We start from the raw sequence: 17369 nt of genomic DNA on the forward strand, positions 1-17369 counted from the left end.
CGAGGGTTGTTTTTTAAGTAAGGGCCGTTTTTATTTTTAAAAAAAGATACAAATACTTTTGTAAAAAAATCTTTTATTTTCTGATTCTACACTTACCTATTTTTCTACATAGTTGCCTTGTTTATTTAAGCACTTGTCATACCGTACAACTAAGTTTTTAATTCCCTCTTCAAAGAATTCAGCCGCCTGCTCCGACAGCCAAGAGTTCACGGCCGCTTTCGTCATTGAAGCGCTGCCCGCCAAGATGGTGTTTCAGGTACCAGAAAAGGTGAAAATCGCTAGGAGCAAGGTCGGGGCTGTATGGTGCATGGTCCAAAACTTCCCAGCCAAAACAATCAATCAAATCCCGAGTCTTTTGAGAGGTGTGAGGTCTAGCGTTATCGTGCGGGAGCAAAACTCCTTTTGTCAACATGCCACACCTTTTGTTTTGAATTGCTCTGCGGAGCTTCTTTAGAGTTGCACAGTAGGCATCTGAGTTGATTGTCGTTCCTCGTGGCATAAAGTCCACTAGCAAAACACCGCGCCGGTCCCAGAACACAGTTGCCATAATCTTGCGCTTTGACAGTGTCTGTTTGGCTTTGACCTTGACAGGTGAGGTTGTGTGTCGCCATTCCATCGATTGTCGCTTGCTTTCAGGAGTGATATGGGATACCCATGTTTCATCTCCAGTGACAATTTGACTCAACATGTCATCCCCTTCTTCCTTGTAATGAATCAAAAAGTCCAATGAAGTGGCAAATCTCTTCCCTTTGTGGTCCTCTGTGAGGAGTCTGGGTACCCACCGAGAACACAGTTTCTTAAAGTTTAGGTTTTCAGATACAATTTTGTACAAAACCAATCTTGAAACTTGTAGAAATTCCAAAGAAAGAGTGGAAATTGTGAATCTTCTGACCTCACAAATCTTTGTTTCGACTGCAGCCACCAAATCATCAGTGATCACAGAGGGCCGGCCTGAGCGTTCTTCGTCATGGACGTTTTGACGGCCATTTTTAAACTCTTTAGCCCATTGACGCACTTTACCTTCACTCATTGCATTCAAGCCATAAACTTCTGTTAACTGACGATGAATTTCTGCAGCTGATAGGCTTCTTGCGGTCAAAAAACGTATCACTGACCATATCTCACACGCGGCGGGCGATTCAGTAATCGTAAACATTATAAAGTAGCACAGCGATGTGTACACATCAGCTACAGAGCTGCAACTTGCATCAGTGTGAACGGGAAGGATACCAGCAAGTGGCGTGGTGGCTTGTTGCGGCGTCCGCATGAACTACGGGACTATACGCGCGAACGGCCCTTACTTAGAAAACAACCCTCGTAGAATAGGCAAATCCCTGTATAGCTAGAGCACATCATGACACCGTCTTTCTTGTCTGTTGAGAATACCTCTGTTCCTTCCATCAGGAATACTTTACTCTATCAAAATATTAATTACAGCTTGTGAAAATGTTTGAAAAATTCCTCTCCTGCCTTTTGCACCAGTTCTGTTTGTATTAAATCCATCCCTGGGCCCCATATTATTCTTCACCTTCGTAGTGGCTGCCTCCATTTCCTCAGCATTTGGTGCTGGTTCCTCTGTTTCTGAGTTCCTTGTGTACAGATGGTAAGATTCCTTGGTTCTCAGCTAAACCCTCATTCAGCAGTTGGCCAAAGTGTTAAATCCATGGTTCACATATTGATTCATCACCATTCAAGATGGAACCATCTGTATTACTGCATAAATTTCTCGTAAGCTGGAACTCCTTTTGGCTGTTATGTAACTTTTGATGTAAAGCTCCTGACCTCATTCATCTCTTTCAGCTGTTATGATTTTTCTAGTTCTTTTTGTTCATGCCTTTTTTAAACTTTTGTTTGGATTTCAGAATTGGAGGAATTTGGCACTAAACATGAAAGACAGGAATAATCTTCTACAGAAAACTGAGGTGAGGGTGAGGGTGAGGATGAGGATGAGGAGTGACAAAAGATGGCTAAAACATAGGCTTAAACTACCTTGTGCAAGGAAGACCAGTCCTGTTCCTAATTCATAAACAAGCTATACCGATGAGTAAATACTCAGTTACTGCAAAAATTGTAAAACCCAGCAGCGTTTCATCAAAAAAGCAAAACCTTTATTCCACACAAAAATAAAATACACCAATTCAGCACAAACTTGTGAAAGAACTGAAACTGAGTTCTCGATAACAGCTTCAACGAACACATAGACACTGCAACAACTGGCCAACAACTCCCTCATAGGGCAGCAAGCATTACAGCTGTGAATAATAGTTACAATGATAAAAGCTGCATTAGTTGTAGTCAAGCAGATACTGTAGCACCTAAGCCAACAACACAGACATTAGTTTCAGAAATAAAATGACTAACATGATTCTTGAACCACCATATTACTAAAAGCTGGTACTTATTTAGGCACATGTGTGTGTATTAAAACACTGAAATTTGCAAGTGTCTTCTTTTCTTGCTGTTCCATAAACTTCTACATTTCTTCAGATGTAGTTTAGAAATTTACCTGGAAAGGAGAGTCATCAATCGATGTACAAGTAACATTGGGTGCACCACAGGAAATGTGTTTGGACCCTTGCTTTCATGTTGTAATTAATGACACTGTGCACAACATAAATAGTAACCTCTGAAGTATAGTAACTTATAATGAAGTACTGCCTGAAAGAATCTGCAAAAATCTTCAGTCAGATTTTGATAAGATTTCAAAGTGATGCAAAGATGGGAAACTTGCTTTAAATGCTCAGAATTGTACGATTGTGCAAGTCACAAGACGAAAAAAAATGTAGTATCCAATAACATCTATGAGTCGCAGTTGGAATTAATCAACTTATACAAATACCTTGGTGTAAGTGTTTGTAGGAACATAACATGGAATATCACATACAAACCTGCCAAGTCATACAGTTTATCTGTAAAATTTATGCAAGTTGCAGCATTTTACGGATTTACTGAACATTAACATTCAATAATCACCCTACATCTGTACAATCAGTTTAAGACTTTGTGTGCTTTCACATGTTTCAGTGAAGTGAAGACATTTGTTCTTGGACATTTTCATATCCTATATTCCTATTGTAGGATTCATGAATAAATCCAACAAGAAACAGCACTTCCAGACATATAAAGAATCATATTCTGTTGATTTTCTGTCCTCCTAAAATCATGAAAGGGAGAAAATTTTGAGTTTTGTATGATATGTGGGTGTGGAAGTGTTTTGGGTACATATTATTACTTCCTCCTTGGAGAAAGGAATAAGCCCATCCCACTGGTCCAGTGGTCTATCTAAACATCTGCCTTAAGATAACCACCTAGTACATACATGCTTAACATTTTTCTTTGCCTCTTTATTGTGCAAGTTGTGAAATTTCTTGAGGCATTCTTTTCTTCTGACACTTCTCTCTAAGGACCTCATCCACTTTAAGTGGTAATCTTCCAGCACCTTTTTCAGATGCTAGATTTATCAGATGGCAAATGCAACCTATGATTCCAGTACCTGGTTGAACTTCCTTCAGAACTACTGAAACCCCATTTTTTGTAGTCTATCATAACAGGAGCATTGTCAGAGCAGAAAGCCACACAGTTTTCAATTGGTATGTTAAGATAATTCAGCTGTGATAACTTCAGGTTACCTGTGTTTTGCCCTGTTGAGTCTCCATCTAAAGCTGGTATGGATAACAATGTGCTCACCACTTTTTCCAGCAGAATATTATAGAATGTAACTACAGTAGGATACAAATTGCCATCCACATCATTGCTTTCAACCATTGCTAAAGAAAATGGTCTGTTCTGAAGGCACTTAATAACTGTGAGTAAGATGGCGGTGCATATAGATGTGGCAGTAAATCGGTGTATAAATTGCGAGTATTTAGCATCTATAAGGTGCAAGTTATGTGACAAAATCATATCAAGTGGCATTAGAATTTGTTCAGTGTTGCATATGTGCAAATCATGAAATCATATAACTCAAATCACTGCAGAAAGAACTGAAAGCCACAAGAGAACATGCTCTGTTGTTGGAAAACATTATTAAAAGCCTATCTGACACATTACATAAAGAACTCGGTCAACTTCAGGAGTACAGTGAACCAAAGAAATGTGCAAAACCAAAATTTGTTTCCAGTAAGTTAAAAGTTCCGTTAAGAAATCGATTTCAACATCTTATTACGGATTGTGAACTTAAAAATGTTGAAACAAGCAACTCACACCAAGACTATGAATCAGAATCGGCAGGCAGGAAATTTACAAAGTGTAGTAAGTCAGTAAAACGTAACTGTCTTGATGTTGCAAACAAAGTGATTCCTAAAAACTTAAGTAGGCCTGCAGTTTTGCTTGCTGACAGCCACGGAAGAGGAATTGCAGGAATTCTTCGTTTCCAGCAGGATCTCGATATTACAAGTGTTGTGAAAGCTGGAGCAGGCCGAAAAGAAGTTTTGAAAGACTATAAAAACAATAATTACGTGACACAAAGTTAATGCATTGTAATATTGGGCGGCGCAAACGATGTGTATAAGAATGAACTGATAGTGGCAAGCAGAGCGCTAAGAGATGCGCTATGTACAACAGAGGATCAAAAAGTTATTGTTGTAGGCGTACCACACAGACATGACCTTACTGAATCTTCTTGTGTGAACAGAGAAATCCAAAAAGCAAACAGGGTGTATAAAAAGATCTGCAAGACCCCTTCAAATGCTTTTTTCCTGAGCACTGACGATCTTGAAAGACAGCACTTCACAACACATGGAATGCATTTAAAGAAATGGGGCAAATCGCTACTCAGTCAAAAGATCAAAATGTTAGTGGATAGTGTTTCTCCTAGATGTAAGAAAAGTGATCCTATTACACTACCACTGGTAAAGGACACCTGCAAAGTATCTTCCTTACCATGTACTCCAGTTGCAGCAGTAACACATCAGGTATCACTGATTACAAAAGAATGTGTTGGGAGAGAAGAAGTTGTAACTACTCTTACAAGAGGTAGAACACCCCATTCTGGAACTAAGATAATAGAAACGGCAAAGGTGGCAGCATATTCAGCAAAAAGTGTACCAACAGGCGATCCAGCTGTCCATTCTTCAGCAACATTTGAACCACTTGCAGTGGGAACCCAGCCACTGAGATCATGTCATGAACAAGAAGAAGAGGAGACCTCCAAGAGTAGAAGCAGTATAAAGCGTAGTGGGCAAACGGAAAACTGTACCTCCATTATGTCTAAATGTTTTTTTTTTTAGTAGAAGGCAGCAAGGGGAAGAAGTTCATAAGATAAATAGTGCCAGAGATTTAATAGCCTCTCAGCAAAATTGTGCATCTGTAAAGAAAGAAAGGTTTGATTTTATGGTCTGTTATCTTAACATTGAAGGAGTAAGGTATAAAGAATTTATTGTCAATGACTTTGGATTAGAAAATAAGTTTGATATCTTTTGTTTAAGTGAACACTGGGCTAATGAGAGTGAACTTACATTTATTAAATTTGATAATTATAATCTAGCCAGTAGCTACTGCAGAAAATTGCATTTAAGAGGTGGTGTGGCAATCTATGCTAACAAGTCACTTAGCGGCACAGTCAATAGATTAGATCTAGATTTTCTGCGTGATGAACAAAACTTTGAAGCTGCTGGTGTAGTAATAGACAGTTTTAAGTTAGTTGTAATTTCCCTGTACAGGTCACCTAAGGGTGTAACCAATGTATTTTTAGAAAAACTGGACCTGCTGTTACATGTACTTACAGGTACTAGATGGATACATTATGATATTGTGATAGGTGGAGATGTGAATGCTGAATTCGATGTTACTACACAAAAACGAACTGTCACCGAACTCCAAAATCTACTAAGACAGTGCAACTTACATTCAGTCAATAACAAGCCTACAAGAGAACACGCATGTCTTGACAATATTTTTGTAAATTTTAAAACAACAGAAGAATCATGTTTTGTGACAGTATTTCCATATTCTGATCATGATTCAGTATCTTTAAATTATACAAGTAGGTTCCCTCTTGATAAGAGTAACGTAAATAAGCCTGTCTCAGAAGTTGTGGTCACTCGACCAGTCACAGATGAGAAAATTGATAGGTCCCTTTGTAACAGAGATTGGTTGGGCGTGTGTTATGATGACATACATTATACTCTAAGCAATTTTCTGTCAGCAAAGCTACTATTCGATAGGTTTCTTAAAGCATTTTTGGGACACTTTAATGACAGCATTCCAATAAAAAAATGCAAATTAACTGACAGAGTCCTAAAAGCAAAAGTTCCAAATAGACAAAATACTTGGTATACAAAACAGCTGTCTACTATGAAAAATCAAGTATATTGTTGTACAATATTTATAGAAATCTGAAAACCAACCATGCTAAATTAGCCTATGTTAGATCTAGGAATGAGTACAAAAAAGCAATTGTGGAAGCCAAACAAGCACACAATCTCAGAAGTATTGAGAAATCCACCAATAAGTGCAAAGCAGCATGGACACTAATAAATAGTGTCGCCAAAGATAAAAGAAGTGACAAAATTAGTATCTCTCCCCAGGAATTTAATGACTTTTTTATTAAATCAGTTGAGGAAGTAGAAAGTGCTATAATTAAACCCGAAATCAGCTCATCACAGTTACTGTCAAATAATGTTGCTAGGTCATCAACAAACACAAGTACTTTCAATTTTTCTGAGGTCTCACCTAGTTTCGTGTTAAGAATAGAGAAGCAATTAAAATCATCAGACAGTGTAGACATATATGACCTGTCCTGTAAAATGCTGAAGAAAGTAATAGACTGTATAGTGTACCCCTAACATATTGTATAAACAAGTGTATACTGGAGGGTTTTTTCCCTGGTGAGCTTAAACTGTCTAGGGTAGTTCCAGTATATAAAAAAAGGAGATAAAAATTCTGTCTCAAGTTACAGGCCAATATCCATAGTCCCAGTGTTTTCAAAAGTTCTAGAATGCATAATTTACCAACAATTATCTGTTTACTTTGATAACATAAGATTAATAAGTGGATCACTGTACGGCTTTAGGAAAAACCTGTCAACCATTGATGCCATAGACAATGTTGTTAAATACATTCAACAAGTATTTGAAGATAAATGCTTTGCTCAAGTGACTTTTTGTGACCTAAGCAAAGCCTTTGACTGTGTAGAACATAAACTACTACTCGAAAAAATGGACTTTTATGGTGTTAAAGGTAACAGCCTTAAGCTATTAAGATCATATTTAAAAAAACCGTAAGCAAGCCGTCTGTGTTGGGAAAGAAATGTCCAGTATAGAACAAGTTAAGGTAGGTGTTCCGCGGGGATCTGTGCTGGGCCCTTTCCTTTTCCTAATAATGATAAATGACCTGATATCATTTATTAAATCCAGAACAGTACTCTATGCTGATGACACAACGTTTCTGAACGGCAGTGATGATCTTTATAGCCTTAAAACATGTGTTACAGAGACAATTGAGCAAGCTTCACTCTGGTTTAAAGCAAATGGGTTCTTGCTTAATGAAAGCAAAACCCAGCAGATGGTATTTAGTTTAAAAGAGAAGTTTCCATCAGATGATCCTAGTTGTGTTAAATTTTTGGGAGTATATTTGGATGATAAACTTTCTTGGAATCCACATATTAAGTATATTAGTGGTAAATTGTCTAGGGTAATCTATTTGTTAAGGTGATTAATGCACTGTGTACCTAAAAATTATGTTAGAGTATCTTATTACTCATTTTTCCAAAGCATCATATCCTATGGTATTATTTTCTGGGGAAACTCCACTTGTGTGCATGATGTACTATTGCTGCAAAAGAAAGCTATTGGAATAATTACAGGCTCACCATACAAGGCTCATTGTAAACCTTCGTTTACTCAACAAGAAAATCATGACAGTAATAAACCTATATATTTATTATGTTTTAATCTACTCAAAAAAGAACTTACCTAAAGTAAAGCGCAGGGCAAATATACATCGTTACAACACTAGGGCAAACAGCTGTATCTATTGTATCTATACGCCCTACCACAGACTGTCAAAATCAGTAAACAGTTGTGAACTCATGGGCCACAAATTATTTAACAAACTACCACAATCTATACAAAATTTACCAGAGCAACAATACAAACAAACACTTTATGGCTGGTTGGTTGTAAACCCATTCTACAATATAAAGGATTTCATGGCCTGTGATATTAAACTGTAACGTTAATAACAATTCTGTTCTTTTATAGCATGTACTGTGTTGTATTATGTGTATGACTTTGTCTATTGCTGTAATGGCTTAAAGACAATAAAATTATAATTATTATTATTATTTAGACTATGCATTTTTGGCATTTTATTTACTATGCATGTCATTTTCATGTGGTCATAGCTATATTTCCTTGCTACTTCTGATGTGAGAACCATATTCTTAGATCAAACACCAGATGACCAGCCACACTTAAGGGCACATTGTGTTTCACCAAAAAGGAAGTAAACAGATATTTGGCCCTCATTATGTCACTTTCAACTTTTCCAGACTTGACAAATAAGGTGCCGATTTTCTTGTTATCTTACTTTGATTTAACATAACTTACATGTTTAATGCACTTCACATCACTACTTACATTGTTTTTATGTGGCATGATCTACTCTTACTGGACATTTGTCACAAAAATTTGTAAACCATGATTTAGATGCTTCCATATTTCCTCAATTCTCTCACTGTTGGGAAAGTGCCAGTTTTCTCTCGAGTACGTCAGAAAATCTTGGGTGCTGTTTCAATATGGAAATGTCTTGCTTGAGATCCACATAGCTTCCTTGCAGTGGAGTTTTGGCTTCTGATTGTTGCAATTACAAGGTAGTGTTCAGAGTCTGCATTAGCACCCCTATAGCTTGTAACACACATTAGGTTAGACAGATATCTTGCATATATCAAGAGATGGTCAGTTTGGTTGAAGGTATTTCCATCTGGAGATTTCCATGTCATAATGTGTATATCTTTGTGATTAAAAATTGTACTATCCACTATCATATTTGCCAAGGAAGCAAAGTGTAAAAGACTAATATCATTGTCATTCAAGTTATCATGTAGGTTGTATTTTCCAATGCAGAACTCATACTCACTATCTTTTCCAGTTTTAGCATTCACGTCTTAAAAAGTTATTCTGCAGGCTGCTCCTGGACACACACTGTATACTTCATCTAATTCACCATGAAATAATGTCCTCCTCTTCTTCTCTGATCTCTTCAGCTGGAAGGACAGGAACACTTATGAGACTATAGTTGAAGAATTTCACTCTGATTCTCAATCTGCATAGTCTGTGTGACTTTGCCTAGAAGTCCATCAGAAGATTTTTTTTCTTATTTACAATAGAACCAATATCAATCAATAATCTTCTTCTCCATTGTCCCTTTACCTAAAAATCTCACCTCTTCAATAGCTTTAACATCCAGTTCATCATAAACAGGTCAGACTATCTATTTCTTTGTTTGATTTCATAAAACTTGATTTTTACATAATAGGTTGTGAACCCAACACTAATCCCTGGCTATCCTGGAGTACCATTTTATGTTAAAATTGGCTCCCTGAGCTGGTCAGTCTCCATTTTAAAGTATCAGGAACTTGCTTCGTCACTATTGCTTGATGTAGCTGTGTACAGTGCATGTACCATTACCTTGGGACCATGGCATGTACATGTGTGCATCAGGCTTGGTAGGAATATGTGGCATTTCTTGTGTTCTATTTGTTCATTTCCATCTGCAGGAAATGCGCCTCAGGGGCATGTACTACCCTTTGAGCACCTCCCCCACCCCCACCCACCATCCCCTCCCATTCTCTTCCTGTTAAATTTTTCCCTTGCTTAAGGTATGTGTCAGAAAAGAGAATATTTTTCATCAGCACTGTCTGCATTGTAAATCTTTCCCCAATGTTCTTTCCATAAGTTTCCACCTAAACTCTGTGGCTTTGCTATAGGTTATGATTCATTTGTTCAGTTCAGTTGTGTAATGTAGTGGGCAATCATTCAGAGAGAGAGAAACCAACAAGGTATGTAATAATCTGATATTATTATGACCAGAACATATGTAAATGAAGCCTCAAGAAAAGTAAATAAATTTGAAACATATTTCTTAAAGTATTTAAACAGTTTTAGAGAAACTTTTTTCTCTGGATTGCATTCACATATGTTTGTGACTAATATAAACCCAAATATATCTGACTGGATCATTTTGCTGCTGCAATATTTTTACAGCTTTATCAGAACCATCTGCATCAACTGAATCAACAGTATCAGTCATATCATTCACAACAAAATCTTCATGTGCAATTACCTGTGGCTGATGCTTCAACTCCACCACCACCTCCACCTTCACTGCCACCACTCACAGCCACTGGAGACCAGCAGTGGAATGTTCAAGGCAATGAGAAAGTTGGTCAGTGGACACCGCCAGATACTACAAGCGCACCATTAGAGCAAGACATGCCACAATTAATGGGTGACCTTACACTGGCACTTATGAACACCGTTCCTTCAGAGCTACCAACAACATCAAATGATACTATTACGGTATATTAAAACTTAACAGTTTCAAATATTATTGACTTTGATTTTGATTTTCTGTTATTGTCAATGTGATAACTTTTGTATTATGGTGTAGTAGTAGTAGTAGTAGTAGTAGTAGTAGTAGTTGTTGTTGTTGTTGTTGTTGTCATATTATACAGGACTATAAAGCAAAATATAGAAACACATGCAGTGCTAAAAATGTTCTGATACATCCTGGAGATGACACTTCATTTGTACCAGCTCTGAGTACAGCTATTTGGGGTTGATACGAAGAAAGTACGAATAGACATTATGCTCACTTACACATGTGATTGATATCTGCAGCTTGCTAAGGAATCTGAAGTCAAGACTCCTTGCTGTTAAGGGCTACTGCACACTTAGGTGTAAAGCAAAGGTGCTGCAATGCCCTGTTAGTGTCACATGCAGAGCCACTGGTAGTATGAGAGCTGGTTAGTCGCAGTGTGAGGTAGAAAAAGCCATTGTAATGTCCAAGGCTGTAATTTCAGGAGTGTGAAATTGCTTTAAGCCAAAGGAGATATACTTATAAAATTAAGCTAGTCCTTGTGCTTTTAGGAATTCTGTCTACATACAGTGAAATTGGTTGGCATGGTGATGGGCAAGAGTGTGTCTGGAATGATATCCCCAGTGTCCCCCCACATCTGTATGAGTGAAATATGCTTGGATTATTAATTTTGGAGATGTGACCAAAGTCCCTTAGAAACCCATGAAAGATGCCTTTGATTCTGTGCTACTCAGAGTTCACATATGACTTCTCATGAGCTGAATGATCATTTATGTATTATAAAACATGCAACAGCCACAGTTACAGTTAAAAAACATTAAATATTTTGTGTGTTCCTTGGTTAAAGAAACATGAGAGCCAATTAACAATTCCAGAAGGAAAATTAAGTATGCAGCATTATAGATGTGATTATCATTTTGTATTTCACTTATATTTAAAAAAAAAACACCTTGTTGGATTACTACAAGCATAATGGTATTTATAATAAAAACTATTTCCACAAATATCACAGTGACAGAAAAATCATTGTTTTGGTCTTCATGAAAATAATGTTAAACAGATGAAAATAAAGTGGGATAGAACAAGAAATTACTGCTGACATACACCCCTAGATTACCATAAAAGGTATATCCCTTGGGCTTGTTAAAAGTTTTTGTGATTCACAAAGTTCAGAAACGTTTTGTCTGTGGGCAAAAATATTGTATTATCACTATGATGATGATGATGATGATGATGATGATGATGAGGCTCTGTGAGTTGAGATGGGTTAACCTCCTAGGTAATTAAATCAGAGGGTAAAATAACAATCAAGACTGTTTCCTAGATTTATTAAAAATATAAAAGGTAAAACCACTCTTAAAGAAAGGCTCAATGGAAGATGTGGGAAATCTCTTTGTCTCTCTTATTACTGTTCTGTCAAGAATGTTGGAAAAAGTAGCGGCCATCAAGAATCAAAATTTTATTGTAGAATATGAGATTAATCTTGTAGGTTTCCACTGAGGAAAAAAGTCAAAAGCACACCTTGCTACTCCACAAACGAGATGAGGAGAGGCAGTCCCGAAAAGTGCAGGAGGTACGGTGCACCTGGACTCCAGGTCCGAGGAGGTTAGAGGTGTAGGGGACAATGCTAGGACTGAATTAACTAGCCAGCATAACTTCAGATGATTGATAAGCCAGGGCCATCTCAGCAAATAAATATGATATTACAGAAAGTGCACTATAGTGAGTTTCTTTACACTATGTAATAGAAGGCAGAGAGTATGTATCTCCCAAATGCAGCAAATTAGCCTTCAAAAGAAAGAGAACAATAACATAAGATGTTCCTCAAAGCTCTATTCTTGACCGCTCTTCTCTTTGTATTCGGTGTTAATGATTGATGGAGTGATATTTATTATTAAGTACTTAGTGGCAAGAGCATTTTCAGGATATGAAATTGTTATTTTCACTATGAATGAGGGAATGTCCGCAGCTCGTGGTCGTGCGGTAGCGTTCTCGCTTCCCACGCCCGGGTTCCCGGGTTCGATTCCCGGCGGGGTCAGGGATTTTCTCTGCCTCGTGATGACTGGGTGTTGTGTGCTGTCCTTAGGTTAGTTAGGTTTAAGTAGTTCTAAGTTCTAGGGGACTGATGACCATGGATGTTAAGTCCCATAGTGCTCAGAGCCAATGAGGGAATGAATTTTGACATTTCATTAAAAACAATGCCAGGTACATTTGCTATTAGTCAGTATACATTACATCTCATTTCTCAGGTGAAATGCAAGATCTGTATTGCAGTTGAGTTAAATTTTATTTATGTGGTTATCATCATAGCCGTGTGCCAAGTCTTCTTCAGGAGGGCGACAGTTCAAACCCACATCTGCCATACTGATTTAGGTTTTCCGTGATTTCCCTAAATTGCTTCAGGCAAATGCTGGAATGGTTCCTTTGAAAGGGTATGGCTGATTTCGATCCCTATCCTTCCCTGATGTGATGGAACTGATGACCTTTCTGTGTTTGGTGTCCCCTCCCCCCCCCCCCTCCCCCCCCCAATCAATCAACCAACCAACCAACCTGCCAGGCCTTCAGGGACCACAGTTAATTTCACTTCCACCTTGAAACCTCAATCAGCTTTCTTGTCCGGAACTGAGATTTGCATGACAAACTCCACTGCAGCAATAAGGCTCAATGAATCAAAATTAATTACAGTAATTACATTTCATTGTGTTGCTCTCCTAAGTGTTGCAAATGTGATGTTTATTTCCCAGCTCCTCTGAAATGTTGTGTAGAGTATATTTAAAAGTCACAATTGCCTGTCAAATAAAAATGCTAGCCACAAAATTTCTCATGTGTTTCAGTTTATTAACCGGTTCAGTAACATCTACCCAGTATAATATGCGGCGCGTTATCCAGTAGCATTGCACAACAATTCTATATACAGAACATTTATATCCTTACATTAAGACATCCACACTGCAAGTGTCTTTTGCTTCAGTAATGTCCAGTGTCTCAGACTTTACTCCCAGACTTGATTCATTTACTACAATGTGACTTTCTTACACAATGATTTACCAGAAAACGATATTAGTGTTACAAATAGACCAGATGGTAACTATTCTTTTGAATAAATTATATACTTCTCCAATGGCAGTTAATTATATAAATTCGTTTTTACAGTGTCAGTCATTAAATGTACAGGTAATCTGACCAGAAAGTGCTTGTACCACTTCCATGACAAGTGTATTCTAAATTTAGTTTTTTAAAAAATTTGACTTTTCAAGTGCTGTTAAATTAATTTAGCAGTGTAAAAATATAATTAGAATTCTGGTGTCAACTATGATACAAATAGGTTGTGTTCACAAGTTGCAAATTAAGATGCAATTTATGTATTACTTATTTCAATAAATCCTCAATCCAGCAAGTTTGACAAAATGTAGGAAGTTTCCTGGATTCTCCATCAACTAAGCTTTCTAGTAAGGTATAAATTCTTAAAAAGGAAACTGTTTTGGTAATATGACATTGTACATTACCATTATGTGTTTCATGAATTTCAGGTCATTTATGAGTTGTAGTCAGTAGCAGACTAGGTTGAGAACCCAGAATGAAATTTTCACTCCGCAGCTGAGTGTGCGTCGATATGAAACTTCCTGACAGATTAAAACTGTGTGCCGGACCGAGACTTGAACTCGAGACCTTTGCCTTTCAATGGTAAATGCTCTACTAAATGAGCTACCCAAGCACGACTCAAGCCCCATCCTCACAGCTTTACTTGTCTCCTACCCTCCAAACTTCACAGAAGCTCTCCTGCAGGAGAGCTTCTGTGAATTTTGGAAGGTAGGAGATGCAATGGCGGAAATAAAGCTGTGAGAATGGGGCTTGAGTCATGCTTGGGTAGCTCAGTTGGTAGAACACTTGCCTGCAAAAGGCAAAGGTGCCGAGTTTGAGTCTCGGTCGGGCAAACAGTTGTAATCTGCCAGGAAATTTCATAGATTGAGAATAATTGTGCTTAAAATTGCCTCATTTTCTATTAGTTTTGGTTTATTGTGCTCTTTCAACTTTGGTAGTAATTTTGACTTATAAACAAACATTGCTAATTGGAAGAAAACAATTTCATTGTTGTGCTCTTAACCTTTTGTACTACATAATGCAGACATAGGATGCCTCCCTGTGCTCTTTTTTAAATTGTTGGCACCTGGGCGGTGAGTGCATTTGGGTGTACATTGAAACAGAAGGTTCACGTTCATTCCAATATATTTACATAAGCACTGCAGTATTCAACGTCTCATTGTGTGATATTTTTTGAAACTCTTCATGGTGGACTTTCATCGCCACTTCACTTGAATTACTTACAAATGAATCACTGACATCATCAAAATCACTGTCACTCTTGTTTCCATTAGACATTCCTCTAAAAGCTCTACTACAGTCACTTCCCCAGAAAGGACTGTGTGTGAAGAACTAGCCATTTCATGCTTACTAACTTGAACAATGTAAAAATAGGAGACTGATTTATTAATAATGTGTTCTTAATAATTTAATCTGAAATGCATTTAATCAAATAGAATACGTGGATCTTAATTCTTAGTTACTAAAATTTATTCCTGATTAGCTGGAAGGAGAAATAGGGAAGCAGAGTTATTGGTTTAAATTTCTGATAATATATGACTGTTATTACTCCATGATTTGAGCCACTGACTGTTTCAGTACATTTGAAAAAATGTGTGTTGAAGGTTGTATCAGAAAAACTTGATCTTGGCAACAATAAAAGTAAACTGAATTGCCAGATACCAAACCCAAATGCCGAGTTCCACCACCATAAATGGAATTAAACTCTCATATTCTCTCTATAGGCATTCATCATTAACTAAGCAACGAACATTGACCACCTGGGAGTATTTTTACTTCACTTTCAGTGTAGGAACTATACTTTTGCACATACAAGTTTTTAGTTTTCACATTGAACATAGTCACAATACCCAGTATGCTCATATTCACTGAAAGTTATAAACTGAATAACTTACAGTTACTACTGATACAGGTATCACCCTTTTATTGTTATTGTTTCCATTTCAACAGCACTGGTGTCATTTGTACACTTCATCCTTACCTAGCTGAAATTATCGTATTGGAATAAGGCACTCTTCATTTAATACAACCTAACTATATTCAAAAATGTAGCAAATTATGCCATGGGAAAGCTGGAACAGTCAAACAGAAATACTTTCACACATAGAATAATGTTACTATTTTCCACAGTTAGATGAGATTAATATTTGAATAGCATAATTATAGCACCATAAATTTATGTTATGTCAGAGTATCACACTCGAAGAAACATACTATTTCAGTCAATGTAAGTTGCTATCTCCAGCATTCCTTATTACATTTTTCTGATCATCCATAACACTGTCGCCTTGGCACGTGCCTCTCTACTCTTGATTCCTGTTCCCTCCTCTGACAGTCCAGATCCACATTGATATTTTTGGCTCACTTGAGCCGGCTCATTACCAGGTGCTGTTCTCTTTTGAAAGAAAATGGAAAAAATCTGTTCTCCAAATACATCACCCAGTTAAAAGTATTCACTACTTTACTTGCCTTAATAATTTTCATGACATTGCTTAACTTCACAGTTGTCAGTGAAGTCAATAGTGAAACATCTTTTGAATCAGTTAAGCTAATTTTCCAACTTGCTGATGTGTGTGCTCTGTTTTCCACCTTGAGTTATGTACAAACATTTTCAGTTGATTGTAGCTGTTAGGTGTTAAATACTTTTGCTAACAAGTGTGCTTGTTTCTTCATGAGGAGAGGTTCTCCTGCCAAAATATGATGTCAAACTAAAACCAGAAAGATTTGTCAATGCCAGAGTTTCTTTAGGTAACCAGTGCTTACTGAAATCACATTAGAGTTACATTTTTATCTCATCTGACAGCAATACTTCAGTTAAATTTTATCTTGTGTCGAAAAACATTTAGATGAAATAATGTGAAATTTGACACACTGCTTGAGACTGATTTATTTGATTACTTACCATAGAATAGATATGATAAAACTCAAGATCGTATGTGATATAGTTTCATAGATATGCCAGATATCTGACATAGCCACTGCCCTGGTTCCAATAAGACTATGCAAAAGACATCACTATCACAAGCAGGAACCTCTATACAACATTATTTTCTTCCCACAGTTCAAATTGTATAAAGATACCAATGAAAACAAAAGTGTCACAAGAAAATCATGCATCTAACAGTGTTTTGGGAGATACTGGCTAGAATCTGGTGAAACTGCTGAAAGGGATTTTACCATATTGCTAATTACAACAAGTGTGATGACTGGATATTTCTTGCCTGTGTACTTTCACTTAGATGGTACAAACCAGTAGTGGTTAGAGAACAGCGAGGAACAGCTCAAGAGGTGGCACATAAATCAGGTGTAAAATAAAAAAATGATGATGATTGGTTACAACCAGCAAGAGATCTGCATACATTAAAGACCAATTGAAGCATATATCCCAACACCAGAGACAGGCAAGTCATAAGTTACATAGACTGTTTTGGCACTGTCACACACAGTAAATCCAAATATGTTGGAAACTTGTGATGTTACACATCTAATCAATGGCACGGCAAAGGGTGCCTATTAGATTCTTTTTTTGAAAGATCTCAAAACAAAAGTGGGCTTCATGAAGTGGTGCCAGTACATTGAGTGTACCAGAAGAAGACAAACTGCCAAATGGAAGTTGGACAGGCTGCCAAATGTCATACTGGTGTAACAGTCATAAAGACCTCACATCACTCATACAGCAAAGACTTTGTGGTTTTATAACCTGTACTGATGTTGAATCCAGATTGCAA

The 17369-nt window shown here is 37.2% G+C and overlaps 1 protein-coding gene across 1 annotated transcript in view; it reads left to right on the forward strand.

The window, feature by feature from the left end:
* Nucleotides 1-17369, forward strand: part of LOC124595119 — a 379626-nt gene that overhangs the window by 315184 nt on the left and 47073 nt on the right. Inside the window, exon 8 of the mRNA XM_047133719.1 lies at nucleotides 10206-10520. Within this exon, the coding sequence (XP_046989675.1) occupies nucleotides 10206-10520 (315 nt within the window). The remainder of the gene's footprint in view (nucleotides 1-10205; nucleotides 10521-17369) is intronic.

This window comes from Schistocerca americana, chromosome 1 (genome assembly GCF_021461395.2).
Source record: "Schistocerca americana isolate TAMUIC-IGC-003095 chromosome 1, iqSchAmer2.1, whole genome shotgun sequence".
Lineage (NCBI taxonomy): Eukaryota > Metazoa > Arthropoda > Insecta > Orthoptera > Acrididae > Schistocerca > Schistocerca americana.